The 26,656-nt window shown below is 39.2% G+C and overlaps 1 protein-coding gene across 5 annotated transcripts; it reads left to right on the top strand.

Annotated features, from left to right (window-relative positions):
• Positions 1-26,656, top strand: LOC137107926 (prolyl 4-hydroxylase subunit alpha-2-like). Of its 5 annotated transcripts, none has more exons than XM_067492086.1 (15): positions 1-155; positions 13,499-13,604; positions 15,050-15,146; positions 15,846-15,997; positions 16,814-16,951; positions 17,164-17,403; positions 18,999-19,195; positions 19,956-20,132; positions 20,486-20,556; positions 21,395-21,494; positions 21,978-22,031; positions 23,190-23,255; positions 25,364-25,432; positions 25,965-26,061; positions 26,463-26,656. In XM_067492086.1, the coding sequence occupies exons 2-15, from the start codon at positions 13,517-13,519 to the stop codon at positions 26,531-26,533; spliced, it is 1,617 nt and encodes a 538-aa protein (XP_067348187.1). In that variant the 5' UTR covers positions 1-155; positions 13,499-13,516; the 3' UTR covers positions 26,534-26,656. The 5 variants fall into 5 exon arrangements, 4 of the variants coding, with proteins under 4 accessions (XP_067348187.1, XP_067348189.1, XP_067348186.1 ...); XM_067492088.1 differs by lacking the exons at positions 1-155; positions 23,190-23,255 and adding exons at positions 6,194-6,398; positions 23,066-23,125; XM_067492085.1 differs by lacking the exon at positions 1-155 and adding an exon at positions 6,199-6,398.

The following is a 26,656-nucleotide window of genomic DNA, read 5'->3' as shown; positions in this document are numbered from 1 at the left end:
GTCAAAATAAATGACAGCCGCAAAGGTTTATTAGAGTTGCTCTGTTAAGCACTTGTTCCAAGTGATTAGGAATAGGAGGGAAGGATCCTCCAACCTACGTCTCCTTTTGGACATTTTGTTTCTGCCTTGTGTTTATTTTGGACATTTTGTTTTGGGTAAGTTTTTGTCCATATTTTGGTCCTTTAGTGTTTAGCTTCTGCTCTTTCAGACAAGAACCTCAGAGGTTCCGGCCCATGTGCCCTCTGCTCTCTCTCCTGTGTGTGCCTGGCAGACCCTAATCACTGCTGATTCATAAAACATCAGCAATAATAGTTTGGACAGTTGTGGTTGGTTATAACAAACTTATGATAAGTAATGTATCTTTAGTGGGGTTCCTGATCTTTTCCAGATTATCTTCCCAAGTCTACTAGTGTTCTTTTGTTTCCCACTGCTGAGGCTACTTCAAACTTTCCAAATGTTCTGTGATTTAATATGGAATCTGTCATTGTTACTTTATGTTTTATAGGCCTAATTCAATTCTGAGCTTTTCTTTTTTTTTAAATTAGTGAAAGGCTTGTTGTTTTTGTTTTTATCATCCTCGTCCTGGGAAGCTTGGCTTTCAAAGACACACAACAAAAGGTGCATGTTAAATGAACTGCAGACTCTAAATTCATGGCACAAAAGTGAGAATGTAGCCTTGAATGTGACCTTTGACTCTGACCCAGATCAACCTCCCGTGACCCTTAGCATGATGAGTGGGAATAGCTAATAGATGGATTCACATGGCGTCAGTTAAGTTGTCAATATCACTCCAGTCATTCCTGTGACTTATTAAGGTAACTAGTGTCAAACACTCCGAGCTCCCTAAAACAAATGTGGGGGACTCTTTCCAAATGGCCTTTGACATCAGCGTGCTGCGAGCAACACTTTGTCTCTTCTGTCCTGAGGGGGTTCATTTTGCCGTGCTGACAGACGGTTTGTGCAACGTAATCCCCAACTTCTGCTGCCAGTTTGGAGTCACACGGAACACACTCTCACACACAAACACACACACATAACAATGTAATGTGCCACCTGTGCTTTACTAAAGTGTTAATGCTTTATATGAAGTAAAGGAATTTTAGTGTGTAACAAAAAGCTGGGTCTTTACACAAAATCGGAGAAAACACGCTCATGGAAATGTCTTTTCTCACACAGCAGACTTCATGATCCCTCTTTGTGCTTTTAATGTCTTTTTCTTGCTGCTGCCTTGTTACCTGGTAGGAGTCACTGAACCAGACGCACACATACAGTGAATCGTTTTCTCTGTGTCTTACTGTGTTGTTTTAACTCCCACGCAGGGTGGAATAAATGGCAGAAAGGCCAGAGTCCCTGATGAACCCCCCTCCACGCCCCCCGAGCTTTGATTAAAGTGACTGAAACCCAAAACTTGCTCTGCGTGTGTTCACATTAAATCACTCAGGCTCGCACAGCAGAAAGTAACAACTCAAATGCACATGTACTACACTGTCCTTCTGTGTGTCCTCGCTAAATTATCCCTGACCTCGTCCCCTTTCTCCGCGACTCAACCGGCCTGAGCTAAGTGGAGCATGAGCCTTCACGTGCGGAGGAGCTTGTAACATCTGGAAAACCTTAATCTGAGCTGAAGGAAATGAATGGGTGGAAGGTTGGTTTTCTGTTTGTATTTTGTCATCATTCAACACTTCTAAACATGATGCTACTGATTCTAGACGTGGTCACACAACATGTTTTCCCCCCTGACGCCACATTCCCAAAAATTGCCGCCATGCATCAGACATTCCTCTACTTTGGCTTACTGTTTCTTTACTACATTTTCAGTTGTCGATATCTAATTATTAAATATGCTCAGGTGTGAAATTTACCTGATGGTTGGTTGTTATTCCTCAACTTTGACATCACTGCAAGCAAAATACCTTCGTGTTTAGCTAAGAGCAGAAACGCCCTTTTGTGTAAACAAGGCCAGATTTATGATAGGATTTATTATTCTGCATTATTGTGGGAAAGGTGGGTACAAATTAGCTGCAAGCAAAGAGATGAGCGTTTTCATTTGTATTTCATAGGGAATTGAACAGAAAGAGTGTTTATATTTAAAGTTCTATAAATTATTGCAGTGAGATGCGTGACATTAGCAAAGAGTGACACCTGCTGGCCGAAGTATGAACAGTACTTTTACATTTGAACAATTCATGAAATAGAATAAAGTCCTTTTATTGTCATTGATCAATGAAATTTAAATGCAATCCTTAGGTGCCAGATAAAATAAAAAAGACTAAAATAAATAAATCTAAGGAAACTTAAAAACAACATGTACCAACTACACAAGACATTGCTGCTGCCAGGTATTGCACAGTACTGCACAATGCTCGAGGACAGCAGTTTTCAAGCGGGAGTGACCACGATGACAGGGGTCCCTGAGAATGTCCTGCGCTGTCCTGAAGTAGCTGGTACTGTATCACTCTTCCAAAGGGGGAAGAGGGCAGCTGATAATCTTCTGGGTGGTGGTGAGGACCACTTTGCAATCTGCTCTAGTGCTCATCCACCTTGGGAATATAGCTGCAGTGAGCTAGTGGATGTAGTGTGGCTACCTCCAGTGAATCCACCTCAAATTGGGCAAAGGAATAATTCAACTTCTCAGCCAGCGAGAAGTCAACAGCCATGAACATCTGTAATAGGCATTGGCCTCTCCTAAAATCCCATGAGTCCCAAACCCCCTGTGACAACCATGCAACAAGTGGTTTAAAAAAGCAGTAAAAGTAAAATAGTCTTGAAAAAAATCTGATATTTAAAGAAAATGAAATCATTTGGCTCATGGTGCAGAAATATTTTTCTTCTCTTCTCTGTTCAGCAACTTCAGACCCCTCCGGTTTATCTCACAGCCCCTTTAGGTCACTACTGTGTACCGTGATGCATCAAATATGATTGAACCCACACCCAGTCAATGAAAAATGTTTTCATACACAGCCAGTAGTGTCTCACTGTGAAGACTGAAGAACAAATTAAACATCACAAACAAAACTAAAGGGTTTGTGGGGAAAACCTGTAATAGTTAGTGGGAGTAGAAGAAGGGATGTTCAACCACGTCAGGGCACAGTCAGAGTGAAAAGTCACATTTATCAGGATTAATCAATGAAGATTGTGTGGTCATCACCGAGCATCTTGGCACAAACTGCTTCATTGACATAGGTAATGAAAAATGTAGAGATGACGTTTGCCTTTATCCATCGATCACTGCTGACACTTAGTGGACATTAGTGAATACTGCAGCGTTTTTTTTGTGTGTGTGTGAAACCTTACATGGAAGGTCATCAAAGACATAAAATATCATCAAAGTACCATAGAAAAATGATTTGATTAAAGACAATGCTGCTTAGATATTTGAATACAATAAAAGACAGGAACTGGCAAATGGGGTGTGTGGACTTTTGTCCTGACGTTGTTTAAGGCGGAGCACGGAACTGTATTTCATAGCAGGAGAAGCAAACCCCGAAAAAACTGAGACACACTTCCATATAACATATGAGCACTGGCTGCTCTTTTTTATTAAATACAACTTGTCTCCACTCGTAGTTAGTAGTAATGAGTTAATTATGCAATTATGGAGATCAGAGTATGCACTTAAAAAAAACAAAAACAAAAAAACAACAACTTTCTGCTCTTTCTCGCACTTGCATCTCGTGAAATGTGGACACTTCTCTGATAGGACTTTGCTTTGATGTTTTCTTCTCCTTGACTTAGATTCTTGCTGCCTTGTACCTCACTTGTAAGTCGCTTTGGATAAAACCGTCTGCTAAATGTAAGTGTAAGAGAAGAATTGAGCATAAAGTGTAGAAAAAAGGCTTTTACTTTATATTTTATACGTGTAGGCAGATGCAAACACAGAATAGAATGAGATTAACATGCATTTTTTTTTAACTTATTGTAATTAATAGTCGTTGATGCACATCAACATCAAGATTAGTGATGGAGTGGATGAGTTATTCTTGTACTGGTGCACACTGGCAGCTTTAATTAATTAATGTTTTCCGTAATACTGAAATAAAAATCTCTCACTGATCTTCATTTTTTCAGAAAGCTGTTGATGTTCATGTTTTCCATTGAAAATCCCCCGTGATGAAAATGTGCACTGCAATCACTTCCAGGGTTTCATCATATGTACCACAGCCTCCAACTCACGTGGGAGTGTGGAGCGCATCTGATGTTGCTCATTCAAAGCAGGGTGCCTCCCTATGACGCTAAACGGGGTATCAAAAGTCCCATTTCGGCCCATTTCTGTCCAATTTGCACATATGTAACATAAGAGTCAGGTACAGGAAAGACAGAGGAAGACACGCTTCCAGGTCAGCAGTTATTTGAAAAGCCATGAAGCATTGTGGGTTTTTTTATTTATTTATTTTTTTACCGATTATGTTCAGTCCATGCGGTGAACAAGCCCTGGGAACCCACATCCACTGTGAACGTGACGGGTTGCATGGATTACGTTACCGTAATTACTCTAAAAGATTGAAAAGTTTAGGTGATAATGTTTGCATTCCATGACGTTAACCAACACCCTACAAACAACCTACATTTTTGCAAGTAGTAAAACATAATGAAACCTGCGTGTGAAGCTTTGATTAGTGGTCACTTCAACTTCATCAGCTTTTTTGCATTATTATCTTTTGGTGTTGAAACAACAGTGGCTGTTGGTTGGGCTTCTCTGTCCAGTATTTGTTTTACTTTTAAATAAGTAACATTTTTCTTTAAAACACAACTGAAATATGGGTGTAGATGATTATTGTCTACTCTAGACTACAACTGCTGTATCTCTTTGGTTTTACCCTACAGCATTACTTGCATCCTGACATGTGAAGCACGTACCACCAAGGCACCACCCTTGGGTTGTAAAGTATAGTATGTGTATATTTGTAGCCTTAATTTCAGACTTCACCACGTGATAGCAGGAGTTAGATGTTATAGAAATAGCAACACACCAGTGTAAAAGTACTGTTAAAAACAATACTCACGTATAAGTATTATGAAAACATTACTTTTAAAAGTACTCCCATTTGTTAAAAGATTTTGTGTTATTTCTGGTTGTCAGGGCGATATGGTGATGGAGTGGTCAGCGCAGCCGCCTCACAGCTAGAAGGCTGTGGTTTGCGCCACAGCTGGTTGTGGGCTTTCTGTGTGGAGTTTGCATGTTCTCCCTGTGCATGCGAGGGTTTTCTGCCACAGTCCAAAAACATGCATGCTAGGTTAGTTGGTGAATCTAAAATTGCTCTAAAATATGTCTCTCTGTGGCCCTGAGATAGACTAATGAGGGTGTACCCCTCCTCTCACCCGATGACAGCTGGGATAGGCTCCAGCCCCCCATGACCTGTAAAGGACAACCGGTGACACATAATGGATGTATGGATGGATGCTGGTTGTCGTTTTTCAAACATTTTCATTGTTGTCCTGAAATTTGTCTTCTGTTGTCCTTTTTGTGTTTGTAGTGAGGACTACAATGGATCAAAATTTTCTTTTTTTTATGGTGGCTCAGGGGTAGAGCATTGGCGTTAGATGCAGAAGGCCACGGGTTCAAATCCCATTCCACCAGGTGGCCCCAGCCAGCTACCAAGGGCATAAAAACACATGTCAAATCAACATTCAGAATGTGTTCCCTGAAGGCACCAGCGGAAGCAATTCGAGGAACACCTGTATTTTGATTTTTCTTAGCTGAACTCTAGATATGTTTCAATATTTGGGTATTATAGAATTTGGGTAGGTTGGCCTATGTGGACAATCCTCAAGGTCGGTATGAATTCTAATCATTCTTGTGTAATATCTGATCAGTGGGTCAGTGCTTGGGATGCAGAAGGCCGTAGGCTTGAATCCCACCCCACGAAATGTAGCCCCGCCCAGCCACCAAAGGCAACCTTGGTCCCGAGCCCAGATAAAAATGCGAGGGGGCATCCAGTGTAAATACGCTGCCAAATAGACGTGCGGAACACGTTTGGCTGTGTCGGCCCCTGAAGGGGCAAACCGAAAGCCATTGATTTTGTGTAGTATCTGAGTGAGAACCAAATCACCCCCTTGAAGACAAAGACACAGGCGACAGTTGGTCTACATTCTACAACTTTATTTTCAGTCTAATATATTACAAGACCCAATTTTCTCAACACGTTCTTTATACAAAAAGTCCAATGTGCAATATAAAGAAACGGAGTGTAGGAGGTGAACCTGAAGGCAACACAATAAAGAAAACGAGGAATGCCCCCCGCGCATCTCCTACGTCTATTACGGTAAAGCCTCCAGGAGGTTCTGTACGTGGCAGCGACTAAAACCCCTCTGTCCTGCTCCAGACCCTCAATGTGCCAAGTGATATCACGTCCGCATATCAAAGCGTGAGGTTCAGCTTCGGATCCCAACCGAATAAGGTAAGGAAACATGAAATATGGTGTCAGCTTAGCCCCAGAAACCCTTCTTCACATCAGTGGTAGTGGCTGAATCGCTGAGCTCGTGTCTCCCGAACATGTTGGGATGGTTGTCAACAACTGGATCCAACAGGTTTTTCACCAAGGGGGAGACAGCGGACGCCGGAGCTTTGTGGTGCCTAGAGGGTGAAGTAGCCAAGAGTTATTAGTCGATGTCCGCGTTTATTTCTGTCATGTTTGAGAGCCTAACGTTCCATTGTAACACGAAGCCCCAGCGAGGCAGCGGGGCCGCAATGTTTAACAGCGACACTGGGACAAAGTTTGGAAACTGGGCGCGAACTTTGTTGTGGCAGAGCATCTCGGACAGGACACGGCGTGTTACACACACTTTAAAAGACATAACGTGACGAACAATGCAGGACTTTGGTCCACTAAGTTGAAACCCCTGCACATGTTGCGCTCAGTCCCAGACCACAAGACATGAACCGGGCGCAACGAGCCGAACGGCTGCTCGTTTCTAGAAGTTGCTCTGCCCCTGACGTCACTGGGACGACTACTGTCCAGATGCTGAGCGGACGAACTGCAGACGGAGGCTCTGCAAAGCAAAAGCCTGTCAGTTGTGCTGCTGCCAATATCAATTTTAGCAAGAGCAAAGTTGGTTTAAAAGGAAAACACGTGATTTAACTTTATTTAAACTTTTCAACGTTAGCAAATAAAAAAAAAAAACCTGACAGGGAGATATCTATTAAAGTGTGTAAAATCAGGATTATACGTACCAATAAGGAAAATATGTTTTTTTTATTTTCCCTCATCTCAGCGTCATAGATGTAAGATTCAGATATTAATATTTCAAAAGTGTCTTGTTTCTTATTCTCATGGGTTAGTGTACCAATTATTTTCACTATTCCTTGTAAAAGACTTGCATGAAGACTTGCTCATCATTCACCTCCAGATGTCTGGAAATTCAGTTAGACAAAGTTCTTGCCGAGTAATTCATCTCAGATCTGCAACTAATAATTATTTCCTTTTATTGTCTGGCCTGCTGATTTATTTTTTCCATGATTAATTTGATCTGTGAAATATCAGAAAACAATGAAAATGCTCACATATGCTTGAAAGATATTTTTCTGAATTTTCTGATTTTATTTAATTTTTTTTTCTGAAAAATTTGTTTTTTTAAAATATCAGAAAACTTTGGAAAAATCATTTAATTCCTACATTCACACAATTTTCTTGAGCAAACTCTGTCTTCTTCACATGTTCTATTTCGGCTGGCTGAGACCTTTTTCTGGTGGAGTTTGTGTGTTCTCCTCGTTCTTGTGTGGGTTTCCTCCCACACTCCACATACACGTATGTTACTGTAGGTCACTGTTGACTCTGAATTGCCTGTAGGTGTGAATGTGAGCATGAATGGTTGTTTGTTCTAATGTTTGGCCTATGGACAGATGATCTATACAGCATGTACCCACCTCTCAACCAATATAGACTGGGATTGGGTCCTGCACTCCTAGGACCCTTTAACAAAAAAAGCATTATGGTTAATGTTGCTCATCAGGTTTTAAGGGTTAGTTCACTGACAAAAGAAAAAAGACATGGGCTTTGTGACCCGTGGCCTAAAGTGCACAATGCCCCACAGTAAAGAGTTGAATGTGGGCCCTAGATGCCTTCTGCCCTGCAGTGATTTATATTTAACACAATGGTAGCAGTTGCAGATGGGACCAGCTGGATTGTTTGTAATTGTAAGGCAACAAAAGGCGTGATGAACATTATTCTGTCAACAGAGGCTGATGCCTTGTTTGATCCACCTGCAACATACAATAATGCATCAGATCTTTCCCTTATGTCTAATGTTTTAATCTTTACATTCTATTCCTGCAGTCAGTGTCAAGTCTGATGTTCTTTTATTATAAGTATTGAAACAATGCCCATTTAGATCCCAGAGTGATCTATATTTAGAACAATATTTGTCTTTTTTTTTCTTATTAAACATTATTTTATGAACCTTCTGTTTTTACATAACCCCAAATGTTTGTGGATGTGGTGTGTTCAAGGCTGAGCAAGTGTTTGTTCTCAGGTCCATGCTTATGTAAACCTCTTTGTCACTTTCTGTTAATATGTAGTGTGAAAGAGAGGCAACTTTGTTAATACTGACTGTGTCGTATCAGCAACAAAAAGATGACTCCTCTAGCTGCCACGTGCAAAAGGTTGTTCCTTGTTTTTAATAGCAACATGGCAGCATAACTAATAGCATCTGAAACATATTTGGCCCAAGGTTAACCTCACATGGCCACCAGAAGTCTCTTTTTTTTTCCCCATTGCATTGACATAGTCAGATCATTCTTCCTTCCTAATACTGTCTAGTTTATAAGCTTGGCTAAACTCTGTTGGAACTCTGTGCTGCTTACTTCTGGGTTAGGACATACTAAAATGCCATGAAGAGTGTTTCCATTTGTTAGCTGGCTTTGTGAAGTTGTGAAAGTGCTTTGAACTTATGTTCTTTACTCACATAAAGCAGAAGTGAAAATCAAAGCAAACGTTTGAGTTTGTTCACTGTGCAGAGATCTTTTAAATTGTCTGATAATAAATTACACTCTACTAATGTGTCAGCAAAATGTTTGAACTAACTGTAAGTTGTATAATTATAGTTTAGTAGAGATGGATACTCATACTCTAAATATTGAGCAACAGCAACTAGTTTCATGTTTGAATTCGAGATTGTTTCTTGTAGAGTGTTAAATCTTGGAGACTGACAGTATGTGAGTGTCTGAGCATGTTCCCTTCCTGTTAATACTGCACATGCACACAGACTGTGTAATGTAACATGCATGTACAGTGTCACTCTGCACACGTGGATTTGCATGAGGATGTATATCTGAATTTTGTTTATGATGGCATGTGGAGGATGAGTGGCAGATCTGTTTACTGCTTAGCTTCAGGTGGAAATTAATATATATTTTTATATGAACGGTTTGTTGCACATCCCCGTTCACAGTTTGGTCTTGAGGGTGTGCAATGAGTTGGCAAGCACCGCCTCTCTTATGAAGACTTTTTGGTATGCAACTCTGTTCATATTGCAGATGACTGCTTTCTCACTCCTTACTAGTTTTATCAAAATGCTGGAATTTGGTCTTCACTGCTGAAAATTAATCCACACTCATTGTGAACTGGCATGATAATTCTGCAAGCAACAAAAACCACCAAGCGGGATGTTCCCAGCCTTTGCAATGAAGCATCTGGCCTTGTCAGCTCTCTGAGTCAAATTGTTCCATCTTTTGCTGTGGGAACCACTCCTAAACAGACACATCATTTTTCTGTCAATATATTATCACTTTAATTCCAATGAATTTTGCAGTGAGGGTCGTGGCCTGCAGATCAGTCTTTCTTCATCCTTTTCCTGTTCAATCTTGTTTTTCTTCACCTTCTCACATCTTACAGGTTAAATAAATTCTCTTGATAGTTTATTTTGTGAAATACATTGTTACAATTTCTACATTTTTGTTTTTAGATAGGCCTTTTGGAGCTTTAGTTTAACTGCTTCAGTTGTCTTGGCAACGGTTCAGCCTCAGTACTTTTTGATTTTTGGCTGTGCTATCGTTTGCATTTCTTGTGACATTAGATTTTTCAAACTGTGAGGCAAAAGCAGAGATGAGAAACATCCATTTTAATGTTTTGTTTTGAGAAATGGTTGTTGTTCTCTCATCTCAATCTAATCTGATTTCCCTCAAAACTCAAAACAAGATGTACTTTCTGAACTTTCCCATTTGGTACTTGTGTGACAGAACACAGCTGCTGCTCGAACCAGCCAGGTTTTCTCTGTGGATGTTTTTTAAATCAAGTTACATCCACAAGAACATAAGAACAAGTAAAATACAGATGTTGGGGATTTTTCTCTCTCAGTAAATGTTACTGAGAAATCCCCGGCCTGTTGTAGACCTTGGAAAGAGATTGTTTCTTTGGTTCTTTATCTCTCTGTCTCTCTCTCTTTCTTTCTCTATCTTGGACACACAATAGTCTGGAAAAATCCAATAGTTGGCTAGAAAGGAGCAGAGATCACGGATTGTTGTTATTGTGCAGTTCAGGCATATTTTACCAAAAGAGAGAACTGTAAGTCAGTTTGTTCATTGACCTGCACTGACATTGATTTTGCAGACAGATGATGATTTGTCCTCATGTCCTATTTTTCAAGGAGAGACTAAAATAAAAAGACACCTGTCCTGCTCTGTTCTCTCCTTGGTGTGGTTCACTACATTTGCTAGAAATTCCAGACAAGGGTCATGACTAAGGAAGCTTGGGTAATAAATGTAACAGGCCTATTTCCAGGAATGTGACATGGGTGCTACAGCCTGCAACTACAAGCTACACTGTTTAGGCTGAGCAAGCACACAGGCTGTAAATTACAAGGACAAATATTTGCTCTGTTTATTTGTAGTTTAGCTTAGTTTAATTAAAGCCAAGGTACTAGTTATCTGGGCTGCTTCTCATCAAGTAAACTGAAATCACGTGTTAGTTTACATCCTGGGGGCTCTGCCCTGCTGATATAGAAGCTTATTTATAAAGCTTTTGAAGCAAACAATAGCTCCTTTCGATTTTACAGCCTGAAGAACACTAACATGTAGTGTGCTCTTTTCTTTTTCAGTGGTTTTTGTGCACAGTCAACAAAAAATAGGTCAAGGGAAAAATCAGTCCCAAAAAAAAGTCCAAAAAAATGGAACTGACGCTTGAAAACAACTTTTTTTGTTGTTGTTGTTCATTTTGGTCAACACAAATAACTTTGGCAGTACTTTGACAGTACTTTAGCAGTACTTTGGTAGTACTTTGGCACTCTTGGTGCTATCATGGTTCAGGTCAAGACATGCTGCACGAACACTCAAGACAAATCACTACAACTATCAGGCATGGATAACCATGCACTTAGTATTTCCAGTCAAGATGTCATGTAGCGGGCAGCAGTACGGCTTTCTCCCACAGTCCAAAGACATGATGGATTTGCCTGCAGCTGTGTGTCTCTGCCCCTCTGACTGTGTGTACTCATCTTATTGCCAAGTGACAGCTGGGTAGGCTCCCCCCCCCCCAAATCTCTACACTATAAGCGGATGAGATAATAGATGGATGGATAGAAGCTTGTTCCAATTTGTATTTTTTTAATTCATCAAAATTTGCAAGATTTTGTATTTTGTGCATCAGGCACGGTTTTCATAAAACGTAACACAATCCATAAAAATACGTTTTTCAGTATATTCAAAGATTATTTTGATTTTAAATGTAACATTCTTTATTTCCACATTTTGTAAAGCCTGCAGCTTGCAACTGGCAACAAGTTAGAACAGCTCTCCAGCTCTCCAGCACGAAGACATGACTCTTCTGGGCTGAGAACACTGATAAGAGGCTTCTACTCCTAAGCCAAAAAGTCAAACCAAGTATGTGGTGCTCTGTGCATCTCAGTCCAGTCATGTTGTAAAATGTTTTATATGCAGCCACTGACCTATATTTGCAGACACAAATGTGGCGCAAAATAACTATAATCACTAAAACTCAGAGTCAACAACTTTCTTTCCACGAACATAATTAGTAACAGAAGCATTGTTGCTAAAAATGCGTGCGAGGTTTCCTGATTTCTTCTCTTCCTCCTTAACATTCATCAGATGCTTATTTAAAACGTGTTGGTGTAGAGTCTTTCAGAACCGCTTACTACTGGACAGTTGAATTGAAAGTCACAGAGATTTGTATGGTTTTTAAAGCCATTTCACAGTACTTTACCAGCAGTACCTCCTGTTGGCTAACACCATGTGGTGAAGGTGGCCTGCATGTTTGCTTCATTAAAGGGTCCATTTGTCACAAATAAACCAAATCCTAACTATTTGTTTTCCAAGGAAGTTACAAAGGATCCACTGGACATCTGTCACTGGCAGACACGTGCTGCTGTTCGCTGCTTTTTGACATTCATTTAGTCTCACGGTTTCTCAAAGGCCAAACTATATGTTCCTGTCACCAGTAGAAAGTTGACTTGCATTTTGTCTGCTGGTGTCACGTACAGTATAAGTGAAATGATTTATTTTTCACCTGGAGCAGTTATTACCACACTAACAATTAAGGCGGAACTTTCCCACTTTACATCTTCGACCACAGGCAACAGTAAGCAGTTATTACTGAGGAGAGAAGGGATAAAGCACAATTAAACAAAATCCAAGATGAGCAAGTGTTGCAGGGTGACTTTCCATCTAAAATCACAAAGCAGGACTCAAAGTTGGACTTAGAAAAAGCGAATATCTGCCAAAGAATTTTATTGTTTAGTTCTTTCTCAGCTTCAGACCTGTCCTTTGAGGACCACACAACTCGTGTTCCTTTTGCCAAAATTACGTTATTTCGCTAAAGAGTAAATCTTAAACCTAGAAACAATTAGCTTTATATGGCCATCTGCCATATTGAAACTGTATACTGTACTTTAAGCTAAATTGACTTAAGTGTTCTGTACACCAACGATTTAACCTTCTGCAGTGCAAGCTCTGGTTGGTGATTCAATTACAATGAGCACTGAGCCTCATTTAGCCATTTGCATGAGTCATAAACACGTTTCATTAAAGCATCTGGTGACCACATTGAAAGAACGAGAAGGAAAATGAACCTAATAACTGCAGCTGACCTTCACAGCTGAGCCTGAAAATTGGAATTGTGTTGCATTGTAGATACAGAATGCTTAATTACAGAACTTAATTTTTCTTTTTCCACACTGTCCAATAATTATTCTTTCCCAATGAGAACTGGGCATCGAGGCTACTATGACAACATGCCTCTATGTAGACATCAGTGACTCATTTATAAGACACACACACTGGAAACTGTGAATAATGTTGGACTAATTCAGAACAGAACCACAGCATGGATTTATAAACTGTGGACTAAGGGCAATGAAAACTGCACGTTTGTTTTTATGTGTGGTTTAAGAATAAAAAGCACAATTTTGTCATTGAAATTCTGTTTGTCATCCTTCAGTAGCCAATCTGAAAGGCCAGCATAATGTCAGCTATGGATGGGCACAGTATTCAGGACATGAAAACACTGCACAAGTATTGCGTAGCCTGATGTGATTGTTTTTGTCTTTTCAGGTCACTGAAAGCGACAACATGAGAAATTCCATGTCTTTCGCCACCTGGGCTCTGCTCTTCTGCTGCTGCTCCTGGATCACACAGGCAGAAGTCTTTACCTCCATAGGCAAGTTAAAAACCCTTTGTGTGTGGTTTTTCTCCTTTTTCTAACTGCAGTTTACCGTTTGTCTGCTTTCATTTTGTCAAATGAGGAAGTTTCTTAAATCAGTTTGCCACAAAATTCATAATGACACATCAAACTTGACTTGTGGGACTCTCTTATTCCAATTATGCAGTAACTCTGCAGTGCAAAGAGAAGAAACCCTGAATTTGCTTTGACAACTACAGTAAATGTGTTTAAGCTGCAGTCCATCTTAAAAGCACACATGGGTGTGCAGGCACTCTTTTATGTTAAGAATCCATTAAGTCCTTTCTTTAACTAAATGCGGTTATTGTATCTTAAGAAAAGCAATAATTAAAGTATTCGCTCACCCATCCAAATAAATGAATTCAGGCGCACAAAGCAAGGTCCATAAAGACATGGATGAGTGAGTTTGGTGTGGAAGAACTTGACTGGCCTGCACAGAGTCCTGACCTCAACCCGATAGAACAGCTTTGTGATGAATTAGAGCGAAGACTGTTAGCCAGGCCTTCTCGTCCAACATCAGTGTCTGACCTTACAAATGGAGCTTAACACTGTTTGGTTTTTAATGCATTTCTGTACTTTGTTATTCTAAATCTAATCTTTGCATTTTTGGCTGCAAAAACATAAAAATTCTGTCAGCATGGCTGTACTTTGCACGATTTAAATACATTTTCTGTTTTAGCTCAGGAATGTGTGTTTGTGTGTGTGTTTGATATTTTAAAAAAGCTTTTAAATGGTGGATGTGGACAGCAGGGCCGTAAAATTTAAGTTCATTTAAGGTGCCCTGAATTACTTAGTGGTCCCGGTATTACTTTTTTGCAGATGTCTGAAGAAAAGAAAAGGTTTTTTTTTTATTTGCTGTGCTGAAACACGTTCAGCTTGTTTTCTACAGGTGAAGTTGCAATATCTCCTCTGCACTTGAGAAGAAACAAGAGAATTAGAACCTTGCAACACTTTATATACATTGTATATTCTAATTGTGCATTCAACTCTCTTAATCTGACAAGTGGGACAAGGATCACAGACTCACAAATAACTAAAGTATACAGTACCATAGACTTTAGATCAAACAAGCTCCATCCTGTCAGTTAACACCCACTAAAAACAATATTGATCTACTGCACTTGGCCGGTCAGCTATGCTGGTTTTAGCCAAGTGTTTCCCTTTACCCTCCTCCCCGGTAAGTGTGAGGCAAACAGTGGCTCCAGAGATACATTTTATAGGTATTAATATAAGTTTTAATATCTCATAGATGTTCTTAGACAGTACTAGCAATTCTATGTGAGGATATTTTTTTAAAGAATGTTGGTTAATAAAGCTTTAAATCAAGAAACTGCGATTTTTTTCCTTGCAAATAATAAACTTGCACATTAAACGTGTTAGCATGAGAAATGAGCCCCGCACCCTGTCCGTGTTTGTCCCTGCAGGGCAAATGACAGACCTGATCTACACAGAAAAGGAGCTGGTTCAGTCTCTGAGGGAGTATATAAAAGCAGAGGAGTCCAAGCTTGCTGCAGTCAAAAGGTACATTCTTTTACATAGGCTTGGTTAATTGTAGCCAATATGGCTCTATAACTCTTATTTATCGTTTATTGTTGTAGTTGTTAGGTACTTGTACTTTATTTTAGCATACTTGCATAGTTTGATGGGCTGTCCCACAGTGTATCTATTATATATGAGACAGGGGTCATACTTTGTTCCATAGTAGCTCTAGTATTGCTCATTTTTAGGAGGAAAAATATCACATACAGAGACACATCTGGCAAATTCAAATTAAATGAAAATCAGGCTCAAAAAAGAATCATAACTTCATCTCTTTTGTGCTTTGAGGTAAAACAGGGATACCAGGGTTCTAATGGTAAAAGGGGCAAAAAAAAATCATCCTTCTGTTTTGTCTGAGGTATTAAAATCATCTCAGTGTTACTGATCCATAGTATGAATATTAGTAATGTTTGTTTCAATAACATTTAACAATACTGCCAAAATACATCAAACGTTTAAGCCTGCTCTATCAACACTGAACACGGGGATTTGTTAATGTAAAGAGTACTGCAACAATTGAGTGTAAAACCATGGAAGTTTTTCTCATAAAGAGGTGTAGCACCCTTGTTCCACTTGTATAGTACCTTTTATTTGGATGTAATACAACTTTAGTCTTCTGGTTCTTCAGTGTATATATCAGCTTTTTTCTCCTTAATGTAACTTTTTCTGTCCGTCTGTTAGCTGGGCCACGAAACTGGATGCGCTGACAAGAGCATCCACGTCTGACCCAGAGGGCTACCTTGCCCACCCAGTAAACGCCTACAAACTAATGAAGAGACTCAACACAGAGTGGTCCGAACTGGAGAGCCTGGTGCTTCAGAACCCCTCCGACGGTAAAGAAGCCTTGGTTTTTAAATCTCTCTTCCCATTGCATAATGTGACTGAAGGGCAGCAGCCACCACTTTTTCTGTGGGGCGTATCTCAGCATGTGCAGAGAGCGAGTGGTCAGCGTCACAAAAGAATACCAGGGCAGAGTAATTAAAGATTCTACTGCAGAGTGCAAATGTCTGTCCTGCTGTTCTACTCAGATACTATGAGACAGACAGGAAGAGAGAGAACAGAGGCTGTTGTCATCATGTAGCTGCAGCTGTTCCTCATCTTGGCGTGTGTGTGTTTGGACATGAAAATGTATTTGTGTTTCTCATATCTGTGTGAGGCAGATAAACATGAGTGTGTTACACAAGTGATTTTTGCATACGTGGCTATGACTCAGAAGGCTGGAAGTACTGCAGATAGTTGACACACTGTGTTTAGATATGATTTAAAACTTGTACTTCTACTCACATCAGAGCATTTTCTTTTCTTTATCCATTAACTTTTCTTTACCATCTTTCACTGGTTATATCAGTAAAAAGAGCTTTTTTTTTTTTTTCTTTTTACCCTTTCCAGTCATATATCGTACAGTACATATTATATCTTTACATAGTTATATCTTTAATTAGTTATTATAATATTATTATAATATTTTTAGATTATAATATGGTTAGTTATTATTTTATAGGCATTGATATTAAATTCCATGACTCTATACTGTCTTATAAACTGTTTATCAGCTTTGGGTGGCTGGATCATTGCAAAGTTGAACATTCTGCTGTTTCTTTCTTTGGTTAATTTGGTGATTAATTACGTAACCATCCCATTTTCTGCAGGGTTCATTTCCAACATGTCCATGCACAGACAGTACTTCCCAGATCAGGAGGATGAGACTGGTGCAGCCAAGGCGCTGATGCGTCTTCAGGACACATATCAACTGGATTCTGAAGCTTTTTCCAGAGGAAAGCTGCCAGGTAACCAGGGAGTGTTCGCAGATGTTCAGTTAAATAGAAACTTAAAACATGGTAGCAGGTTTGCATTAGTGACACCAAAGTACAGTAAAAAGCCTGACTTTGTTTATTAAGCAAAACCAATTTGCTAAAAACTAAAATACACAATGTTGTGAAATTAGTGATCATGTAATGAAGAGAACATATAAGTCTAATTTCAGTGTATCCTTCCCTAGGTGTGCACAACCATGCCATACTGACAGTGGATGACTGCTTTGACATGGGGAAGACGGCCTATAACGATGCAGATTATTATCATGCTGTGCTGTGGATGCAGCAGTCCTTGAAGCAGCTGGATGCTGGAGAGGAAGCGGTGGTTTCCAAAGTGGACATTTTGGACTACCTCAGTTATTCTGTGTACCAGATGGGAGACCTGCCTCGAGCCATTGAGCTGACACGCCGACTGGTGGCTATTGGTAAGCGGTCTGAGACAAGGACACTGTGTGTGTGAACTACTGACGATCATTTATCACAGCTTGAGCTTTGACCATTTTGTAACTATAAATGACGGATGAGGTCTTTTATGATCAGTTTTTAAGAAACTAAAATAGCATCTGTAACATATAATTAGGGAGCAGCAGTGTTCCTGCTCCCATTACATGCACGTACACCAGTTAGTTGACCAATACACCCTCACTCTTCTACTGTAGGGTAATTGATGGGTTGTCCTCTTGCTGTTTTACTAATCACTGCAGTCCACCTCCATCTCTCACTGCAGTGGTGTGTGCGCCAGAGCTAAAGGGTGTAGTTCATCTGAAGTGAGGGTTGGTGGTTGCAAACTGTTATTTTAGTCACTGTATTAAGGGCTGTGATGACAGCTGGAGGACATCTTTTTTAGCACAGTGGTATGCTGCTTTACGTGTCAAGTGAAATGAGGTAGAGCAGATGTTGGAGACTCTCATTGTGCTACCCATTGGATAAATGTAGTGAAGTTTAAAATACAGAGTCTGAACCTGTAGAAAATCCAGCGCAGTAGATTAAGCAGTAAGTTGTCTTTTAAAACTCGTACCGAGAATGCATGAAAAACCGAGACAAAGAAGCTATCACTGCATTACTCTACAATATCTACTGTAAAACACCACAGTTTGTCATATTTTCACTTCAATGGTTGCCTGGATATAATAATCAGGATACGGTGTGTTAATTTGTATTAACACAATGTAGCTGAATCATTGGCAGTGCATGCTATATACTGCAGACTCTAACTGTGGGCCTTTGTTGCATGTCTGTCTTTTCAGGTAAATCTATTAGGCAGGGTGATTGATGGGTTACTCTAGGAGGTTAGTGTGAGACAGTAGTCATACTGAACATCTATCATTCACATAAGTACATCAGCTGCACAAGAGGAGACATGATAATTTGTTTTGTTTCAATGTGTTTTTGTGGAGTTTAATGGCTTCCAGTAAAATTATTATAACTGCACATTTTCTTCCAACCACAATAACTGACCTCAGTACACGCTGTTACTGTTATATTGGCACACGAAGCTGCAGTGCTCCTACATACAAATGACCTTGCAGTTCATTCAGAGTATTTCTCGAAAACACTTGCTTTTATCCAACTCTTTGCTGGAAGAAGTATTCAGATTCAATATTCAATTTATTTAAGGCAAACTATCAATATTATAACACACTATAATAATATTCCTGTGCTAGTATCTAGTATCTCCACACACAATAACCATTGTCAGTGTTATATTATACTGTTGGATCATTGTTGCTGATGTGTTAACATATAAGAAGCACCAATGTTGTATTTTGGACTATGTGGAACTAATTTAAATAGACTAAGTTAAATTTGTTATCAAAACATACTTTATAAGCTGATGATGGTTTTTTTTTTTCATTCATTGGAAGGTTAACTAATAATTACAGGTAAATGTAGTAGCGATTAATATGAAGTAAATTGGAAACCATAGTCGTCATTTAGACAAAGCTGCAGTATTTCTTCTGCTCCAGTCCATTCAGCCCTGAGCCACTCATGATGGACTTTCTTTTTCTTGTACTGACAGACCCCAGCCACCAGAGGGCGGGAGGAAACCTCCGGTATTTTGAGCGGTTACTGTCAAAGCAGCTCAAGGAGGAGAACCAGGCTTACCAGCCTGCCTCTGAGGAGCCCATCCAGCTGGGGACCTACATGAGACCTAAAGATCATCTCCCAGAGCGAGAGTCCTACGAGGCCCTTTGCAGAGGAGAGGGGATCCAAATGGTGAGACTAAATTTACTCTATGCCCCCACACTTCTGACACAAACACATAAATGCTAAGCTTGCATTACCTGTAGAGACTAAACATTCACAGTGCTGGTAATGTTTTACTTTAGTTAATTATAAAAAATTACAGACTTTGTGTCTGGTTTGTTTCTCAAACTTCTGCTGTCACAGATGTTTTTCAGTTACTGTTGGTTGGTCTGAGGATGTTGTTGTGATGTTAGGGGTTATTTGTTTAATTTCGGATGTTCTCCATCTAAGTAGTTATTTAAGATTGGTTTAAGCTGGAAATTTCAGCTCTCTTTTTTTGCAGGGTAGACCTGAAAACACATAACAAGCATTCAGTGCATACATACAAATGAAGATTATAACAGTAAAGTTAATTCAGTCAAAAAAGCCAATGAATTGCATATTTGAAAACTGCACTAACACACAATACAGACACAAACTTCCAAGTGCTAATGGGTCTTAAGATGTGGATTAGAAATGTTGGTGTTTCTATGTGAGTCTTTTGGAGCTTTTTGGCAAGTCTTGGTACCTCATCTTGTAAATTTTGGATTTTGGCAGCAAAGGGAGCATTCAAAACAAACCAGATTCGAGTTCCTCCTTTTCTCCTAATTTGTTAAAACATCTTATACAGCTACATGGTACCAACGTGATACCTCCAATTGATACACAAGTATAAATTAAAATGGGTGGACTAGGAAGCAACCAATTAGCAGTTCACATTTAATTGTGTGTTTATCTTACACCTTACCAGAATGAAGCGAGGCGCAGTCGTTTGTTCTGTCGCTACCGGGATGGCAAGAGGAACCCTCGTCTTCTGCTGAAGCCTGTTAAGGAGGAGGATGAGTGGGACAGCCCCCACATCGTACGCTACCTGGATTTCCTCTCAAGCGAGGAGATAGAGAAAATTAAGGAGCTGGCGAAACCCAATGTGAGACGAAAAGCAATTTATAAATGCCACACTTTGCTCTAACATTTGTAACAATTATCAGAACATGCAATAATTTTGTAAGCGGGATTTGTCAGATGCTTTACATGGGCAAAATGTATGTTTGGCTTGTGGATTCGCTTCAAAAAGTGTAGTGAAAGTTCTGAAAAACTTGGGTATTTAAAACTTAATCACTCACATCACTAGGACAGATATTATATTCATGTTATGTGTAATGTCATGTAATGTCTTCATATGATGAAGATATTTATGTGGCAAAGCACAAATGTCAAAAATGTAGTTAATTAATTAATCTTTATTGGTGTGTGTGTGTGTGTGTGTGTTTGTTTTTGTAGCTGGCAAGAGCCACTGTCCGTGATCCCAAAACAGGTGTCCTGACCACAGCCAACTACAGAGTATCAAAAAGGTAACTCATGCAGGAGACAGGGTCCATGGGTACTGCTGTGGTTAACACAGACAAATCCTTATCAGTTTTTATTATTACAAGTTCAGTCTAAGCACTTAATACTCAGAGACTTGTTCATTGGCTAGGTGTGTAGTGGAGTGTGCATTTTGAAGATTTGGCTTTAGGTTAATGCCAACTCTAAAATGGGTTGTATTATATACTGGTGAGGCTACAACCCTCCCCAAAGGTCATAGGGAGTTGCATTGTGTCTTCGTAGATTTAGAGAAAGCTTATGACAGGGTGCCGAGAGAGGAGCTGTGGTATTGTATGAGGACGTCTGGAGTGGCAGAGAAGTATGTTAGAGTGGTGCCGGACATGTATGAGAGTTGTAAGACTGCGGTGAGGTGAGCTGCAGGTGGGACAGAGGAGTTCAAGGTGGAGGTGGGTCTGCATCAAGGATCGGCTCTTTGGAAGTGACGAGGATGGACAGGATCAGGAATGAGGACATCAGAGGGACAGCTCATGTTAGATGTGTTGGAGATAAAGTCAGAGAGGCCAGATTGAAGTGGTTTGGACATGTTCAGAGGAGAAACTGAATATATCGGTAGAAGGATGCTGAGGTTGGAGCTGCCAGGCAGGAGGTCTAGAGGAAGAGGGTTAGATGGAGGCAGATGATTCGCTGTGGCGACTCCTGAAAGGGAACAGCTGAAAGGAAAAGAAGATTTTTATTTTTACAAATCTTTATTTTTCTGTCAAAAAGCATTAAAGATCAGGAAGTTGACTCTTCATGCTGTACTGTAATTCTTCTTGTGTTTTCACGCATCCACATGTTTCTAGAAAACGTGTTGTTATTTTTCAGTGCATGGTTGGATGGAATGGACGACACTGTCATTGCAAGGGTTAATCAGAGAATGGAAGACCTTACAGGCCTTACAGTTGACACTGCAGAGTTACTACAGGTAAACAAAGACAGATAGTAAGACAGAAATACTTCAGATTACATTACATTTAAAAAGTCACCATCATTTTTAAAAAATGATGGTGACTTTTTAAATTTGGCCTGAAACAAACATTTTACACATTTTTTAAGACCACAATGTACATCATTGGACAAAAAGACATGAAAATGTGTTTTGAAATGCTGCTTTTGACAAAAACACCACAAGATAAAGAAATGACAGAATATAAAGATAAGATACAGTATTCTGCAATTTCATGTTTACAGAAGCCATTTGAAGGGATAAAATGTTGTGGACAGTAAACACACTAAACATTTTCTGCACCAACATTTTGTGCCACAGAACAGTCGTCAGTTTAGTCTATAGCTGTCCAAATAATAATATTCATTATTCACCATATGAATAATGTGTCTAGATATATTGTAATTTGGCAGTACAATTAACTTCTCTTTTTTTAACGTACATCTGTCAATGACTGACCAGGTTGCTAACTATGGAGTTGGAGGACAGTACGAACCACATTTTGACTTCTCGAGGGTAAGTCAAAAGGGTGTGAAAATTTAACTGACTTGGCATATTTTTCACTTTAGAAAATAATACAGTACGGCATGTTGTGTTAACTGTTGGGGGTTGCAGGCGCTACCTTGTAATCTTGTGTGGTCTTTATACTCGTGTCTGCCAGTTACTTGCATTGTGTTTGACTAATAAGTTTTTATAATTCACATTTCACATTTGATGGAGATGGGAAGAGATGAAGAAAAAATAAAGGAAAAGAAAAGGGACCCAACAAGGATAAACTAAATTGCAACAACAATCAGTGGAAAAACTATAAATCAATAAACGGTTTTCCAGTAGCTCCATGCAAGATCTTCTAATTTGGGTAAAGTTGTAAGGCAGCACTCGTCCACTGACGTATTATTATGGCAGAAACACTGACTTTTTCAGACTCATGACAGAAAGTCGGAACACGAACTCCAGCTTACCAACAAAAAGGCAGTGGAGTCCTCACAAGATAGCGCCCACATCCCCCAACAGTTAACATGGTGAGACCAGTAATGTGTTAAGTGAGGGGAGGGTTTTGCTGTCTAAAAATACCCCCTGGATTTTCTCTGGGGGTTTGACACTCAATATTGTTCTGCAAAGCAGTTACTACTTCTATTTTTATTTAGCATGAGGAAATATTAAGACAGCTATGCCTCCCTCTGTTATATCTGGCCACCATCCCTAAATTTCTAATCTAATCTTACATTCTTTGCTTCACTTCGGACTAAGAATCTACACAAATTATTTTTGTATTTTTTTGTGCATTTGTATATTTTCTATTGCTTTTCTTTAATTATGGAAACATTTTCAGTGCAAACCAAACTGCTCCATGTCATATTTCCCTTTTTATGTGCGTTCAGAGCTGTTATTTCAACAGATGAAAGATGTTATTTTGTTGTAATTCAGTTTTTCTTCTGACACTTAATCATTTAGATTTAGTAGATGTGAGTGTATTAGTGCCCTTAGCGGCGGGCTCCTAATGTGAGTGTTTGTGTTGTTGGGTTAAACGATATGAACATCTGTTGCAGCGTCCTTTTGACAGCAACCTCAAGGTCGATGGAAATAGACTTGCTACCTTCCTTAACTATGTAAGTACATTTGTGTGGGAGTGTTTGCGTCATGTAGTTTCACTTTTGAATTTTATCTTTATAGAAAGATGAAGCCGATGCTTTCAAAAGATTAGGCACGGGAAATCGTGTGGCAACCTTTTTGAACTACGTAAGTACGTGCATCCAGTCGTCGTTGTTTGAAGGTTGCTGGCGGCTGTAACCTGATCTCCCCATTCTTCTTTTGTTTGAGCTTCATGGGCATAAGCATAAGCTCTGGTTCAATCTTGGACTTGGATTGATTGACTTTCACAAAGATCTGCTCATTGGCATTGGTGCTCGGGAAAAAATCCCTGGATGACTCGGACACTTTTGTGGCAAATATCTAAGAATTAAGTTTGTCTGTCAATCAGTTCTAGTACATATTGTGGAGAGTTTTGTTGGCCATCATCATTAACAGGCTGATTTAGAAGCTGATCCTCATTTTTACTCGTTATTTTAATGAGGTGTGTAGCTGAATGGCATTTTCCTGTAGTATTTACCTGTAGTATACACTTTCATCATGTATATTACATTATTGATATAAGGTACTGTATATGATAATACTTCTCTGAATAAGTGTAAATTGAACACTAGATATGAACAGGATGTAATCGTGTATAGGGAGAGAAGATGATGAAACCTTCCGTTCATGCAGGAAAATTGTTGTCAGGAAGCAGTAAATATTACCAAAAAGATTAAGCCCTTTCTTTTTGTATATCAAAACAGACTATAATTACCCAGAGTGTTTTATTTTATAATGAAACATGTAAACAAGAAAAACACCCCACAAAGTGACAATACAATGCACATTTTGGTTTAAAAAAAAAAGTTCAGCTCAACAGATGTTTTTGACTCAGGGTACAGCAGATCACGTCTAAGTGATGGATGGGCATGTGGAACAACTGTAAAGTGCTTTGGATAAAAGTGCTGCATAAGCGACCATTTAACTGTTGGTTAGTTTAAAGACAGTGTTTTCTCTTTTTTTTCTTTTTTTTTCCATTGGTTGTTCTCCATAGCTGTACTACACTTACCAACCTTCTTAGAATCATTACTTGTAATGTGTTTCCCTCATTTGCACAAACATGAACATGCTACTCATCAAAACATGTGTATTTCTTTAATGAAATGACACATATCTCACATTTCTCAGTTAACATTTATTAGTATGGAAATACATTACATACATCGTTAAAATAAATGACTAAATGTAAAATATTATTTGCTGTATTATTACATCTGCATTACTAAGTAAAATATTAATGCCATATTCACAAATGTTGGGATATTTTGTAAAATGCAAACAATAAGAGAATGTAGTTCTTTCTGTTGTAAATATGACAAGAAAACATAAAATGTTCGAACTGAGAAATCTCAATGCTTTTTAAAAAAATATGTGCTTCTTTTTAATTCGATGCCAATAACAGGTTTCAAAAAGTTGTGACAGCTGCAGCAAAAGACTGGAAATATTGTGTTTTTCTTAAAAAAAAACTTTGTGGAACATCCCACCTCGGCTTAGTAACCTGTGTTTTGACTGGCTTTGCTCTCTGGGCTCTCAGGCAGCACTGCATTATAAACATACTACAGGTTGTGTACTGGAAATCACGGCATTGGCTCACCTCTGAAAAGATGCATCCGCTAATCTAGGTTCTAACAAACAACCATATTAAACAAGTTTGAGTAATGAGGCTGCCTTCTATTGCATACGTCTCTGCTAAAGAGGAAAAACATCATGTGAATTGTTATCAGGTGACAGTTCAGCAGTCGGTGTCTGGTTGTACGAATGCACACAGCATGAGTAACTTGGACACCTGTGAAGCCTCCATTAATGCTAAAGGATATATGTGTTATAGGTTTTGGTGCAAGATATGCTGCCATCCAGATTATGTTATCTTTGGGAAAACAATGCCAAACCACATTCTGTATCAGATGAAACCTGCATGTCATACCGCTCTCTCTATATATACTATGCAGTCGACTATAAAATAAAGGCACACAAGCCAAAAATCATTGCATTCTCATTTTACTTGCATTTTACACGATGTCACTTTTCTGGAAACAGGGTTTGTATATATTGATAGCAACATAATGTTTGTCTGATGCCCTACATGCATGTTTTGCCAAAATGCAGATGTGCATTTAAAAAGTGAAAAAGTTATACTTTAAGGATCGTCGAATACCCATGTGTACTCTTTAAGTACAAAACAGACATTTTCCAACCAGTTTGATGTTTTTTCTCAGATGAGCGACGTGGAGGCAGGAGGTGCCACGGTGTTTCCAGACTTTGGAGCAGCAATCTGGCCTAGAAAGGTGACGACAGTTTTGTTTTATTTTATTATTTTTATTGTTTCCCTCCTCAAACGTATATGGAAGTTTTTACTTTATGTATCTTATGTTTATTAAATCAGACTAATTTTGGGAAGAATAGGAGAATAGTAAAGGAGAATAGCGGTAAACAATTACTAGAAGTGTTAGAAAGACTTGCAGACTTCTTAAACTCTCATGTAAAGAGTTTCCAATGGAACTTTAATACACACTGATCAGCTACAATATTACCACCACCTGGATATTTTAATGTTATGATGGACTTTTATATCAAGTGTGTATGTTCCTGTCACTCGTCAGTCATAGCCAGCGTTAAGGTTTTCCCATGTCCTGTTGTCCTCCCCCCTGTCCTCAGATAATGTAATATTGCAGTAAAGTCCTGTCAGCCTAAAGCCACTTGTGCTTCAGGTGTTTTCTTCAGCATTTGCTTCATTGTGTGTCGAGCGTTCGACTTGTTTCCCTATTGTTGGAAATGGAGAATAAAATGAGTCATTACATTACTGTAATTTCTCAACAGGGAACAGCAGTGTTCTGGTACAATCTGTTCAGGAGCGGTGAAGGAGACTATAGGACCAGGCATGCAGCCTGTCCTGTCTTAGTAGGAAGTAAATGGGGTAAGTTGACACATTTAAGTACTGTAAACCTCTGTATATGATCCTGGACACTGTAAAAACATTAAGTTCTGACTATTTTTCTCAGAATTTTGTCTTTTCTCTGAATTTGGAAATTAAAGTCATCTTATACAAACAATTTCTGGGAAAAGTAAGACGTATCTCTATCTCTCTTTCTCTTTCGCTCTCTCTCTACTTATTTTTATTTATTATTTTTTACAGTGGCCCTAATCCTTCCCGTATGTTCCAGTATTATCAAATGTTTTTAAATGTTATTGTTGACATCACCTCCACCATGTCAGTAATGGAAGTTAATGGTTGTTTATTTGTGGTGCAGCCCAGGTGATGCAGACTTTTACTTTGCTCTTCTGTTACTGGTGTTCATTGTTTTTTCTGTTTTTCAGTGTCAAACAAGTGGTTCCATGAACGAGGACAAGAATTCAGAAGACCCTGTGGCCTGACAGAAGTGGACTAAAGCTTAGCCCACACTAGAGCGACACACACACACACACACACACACACACACACACACACACACACACACACACACACACACACACACACACACACACACACACACACACACACACACAAACAC

This window comes from Channa argus, chromosome 22 (genome assembly GCF_033026475.1).
Source record: "Channa argus isolate prfri chromosome 22, Channa argus male v1.0, whole genome shotgun sequence".
Classification (NCBI taxonomy): domain Eukaryota; kingdom Metazoa; phylum Chordata; class Actinopteri; order Anabantiformes; family Channidae; genus Channa; species Channa argus.
This window is presented reverse-complemented; position numbering and strand designations above follow the sequence as displayed.

Coding starts and splice junctions, on each gene's coding strand:
- LOC137107926 (XM_067492086.1), top strand. CDS start 13,517: ATGAGAAATTCCATGTCTTTCGCCACCTGGGCTCTGCTCTTCTGCTGC. Junction 17,404..18,998: donor ACGCCGACTGGTGGCTATTG/GTAAGCGGTCTG, acceptor TTGTACTGACAG/ACCCCAGCCACCAGAGGGCG. Junction 20,557..21,394: donor AACTACAGAGTATCAAAAAG/GTAACTCATGCA, acceptor GTTATTTTTCAG/TGCATGGTTGGATGGAATGG.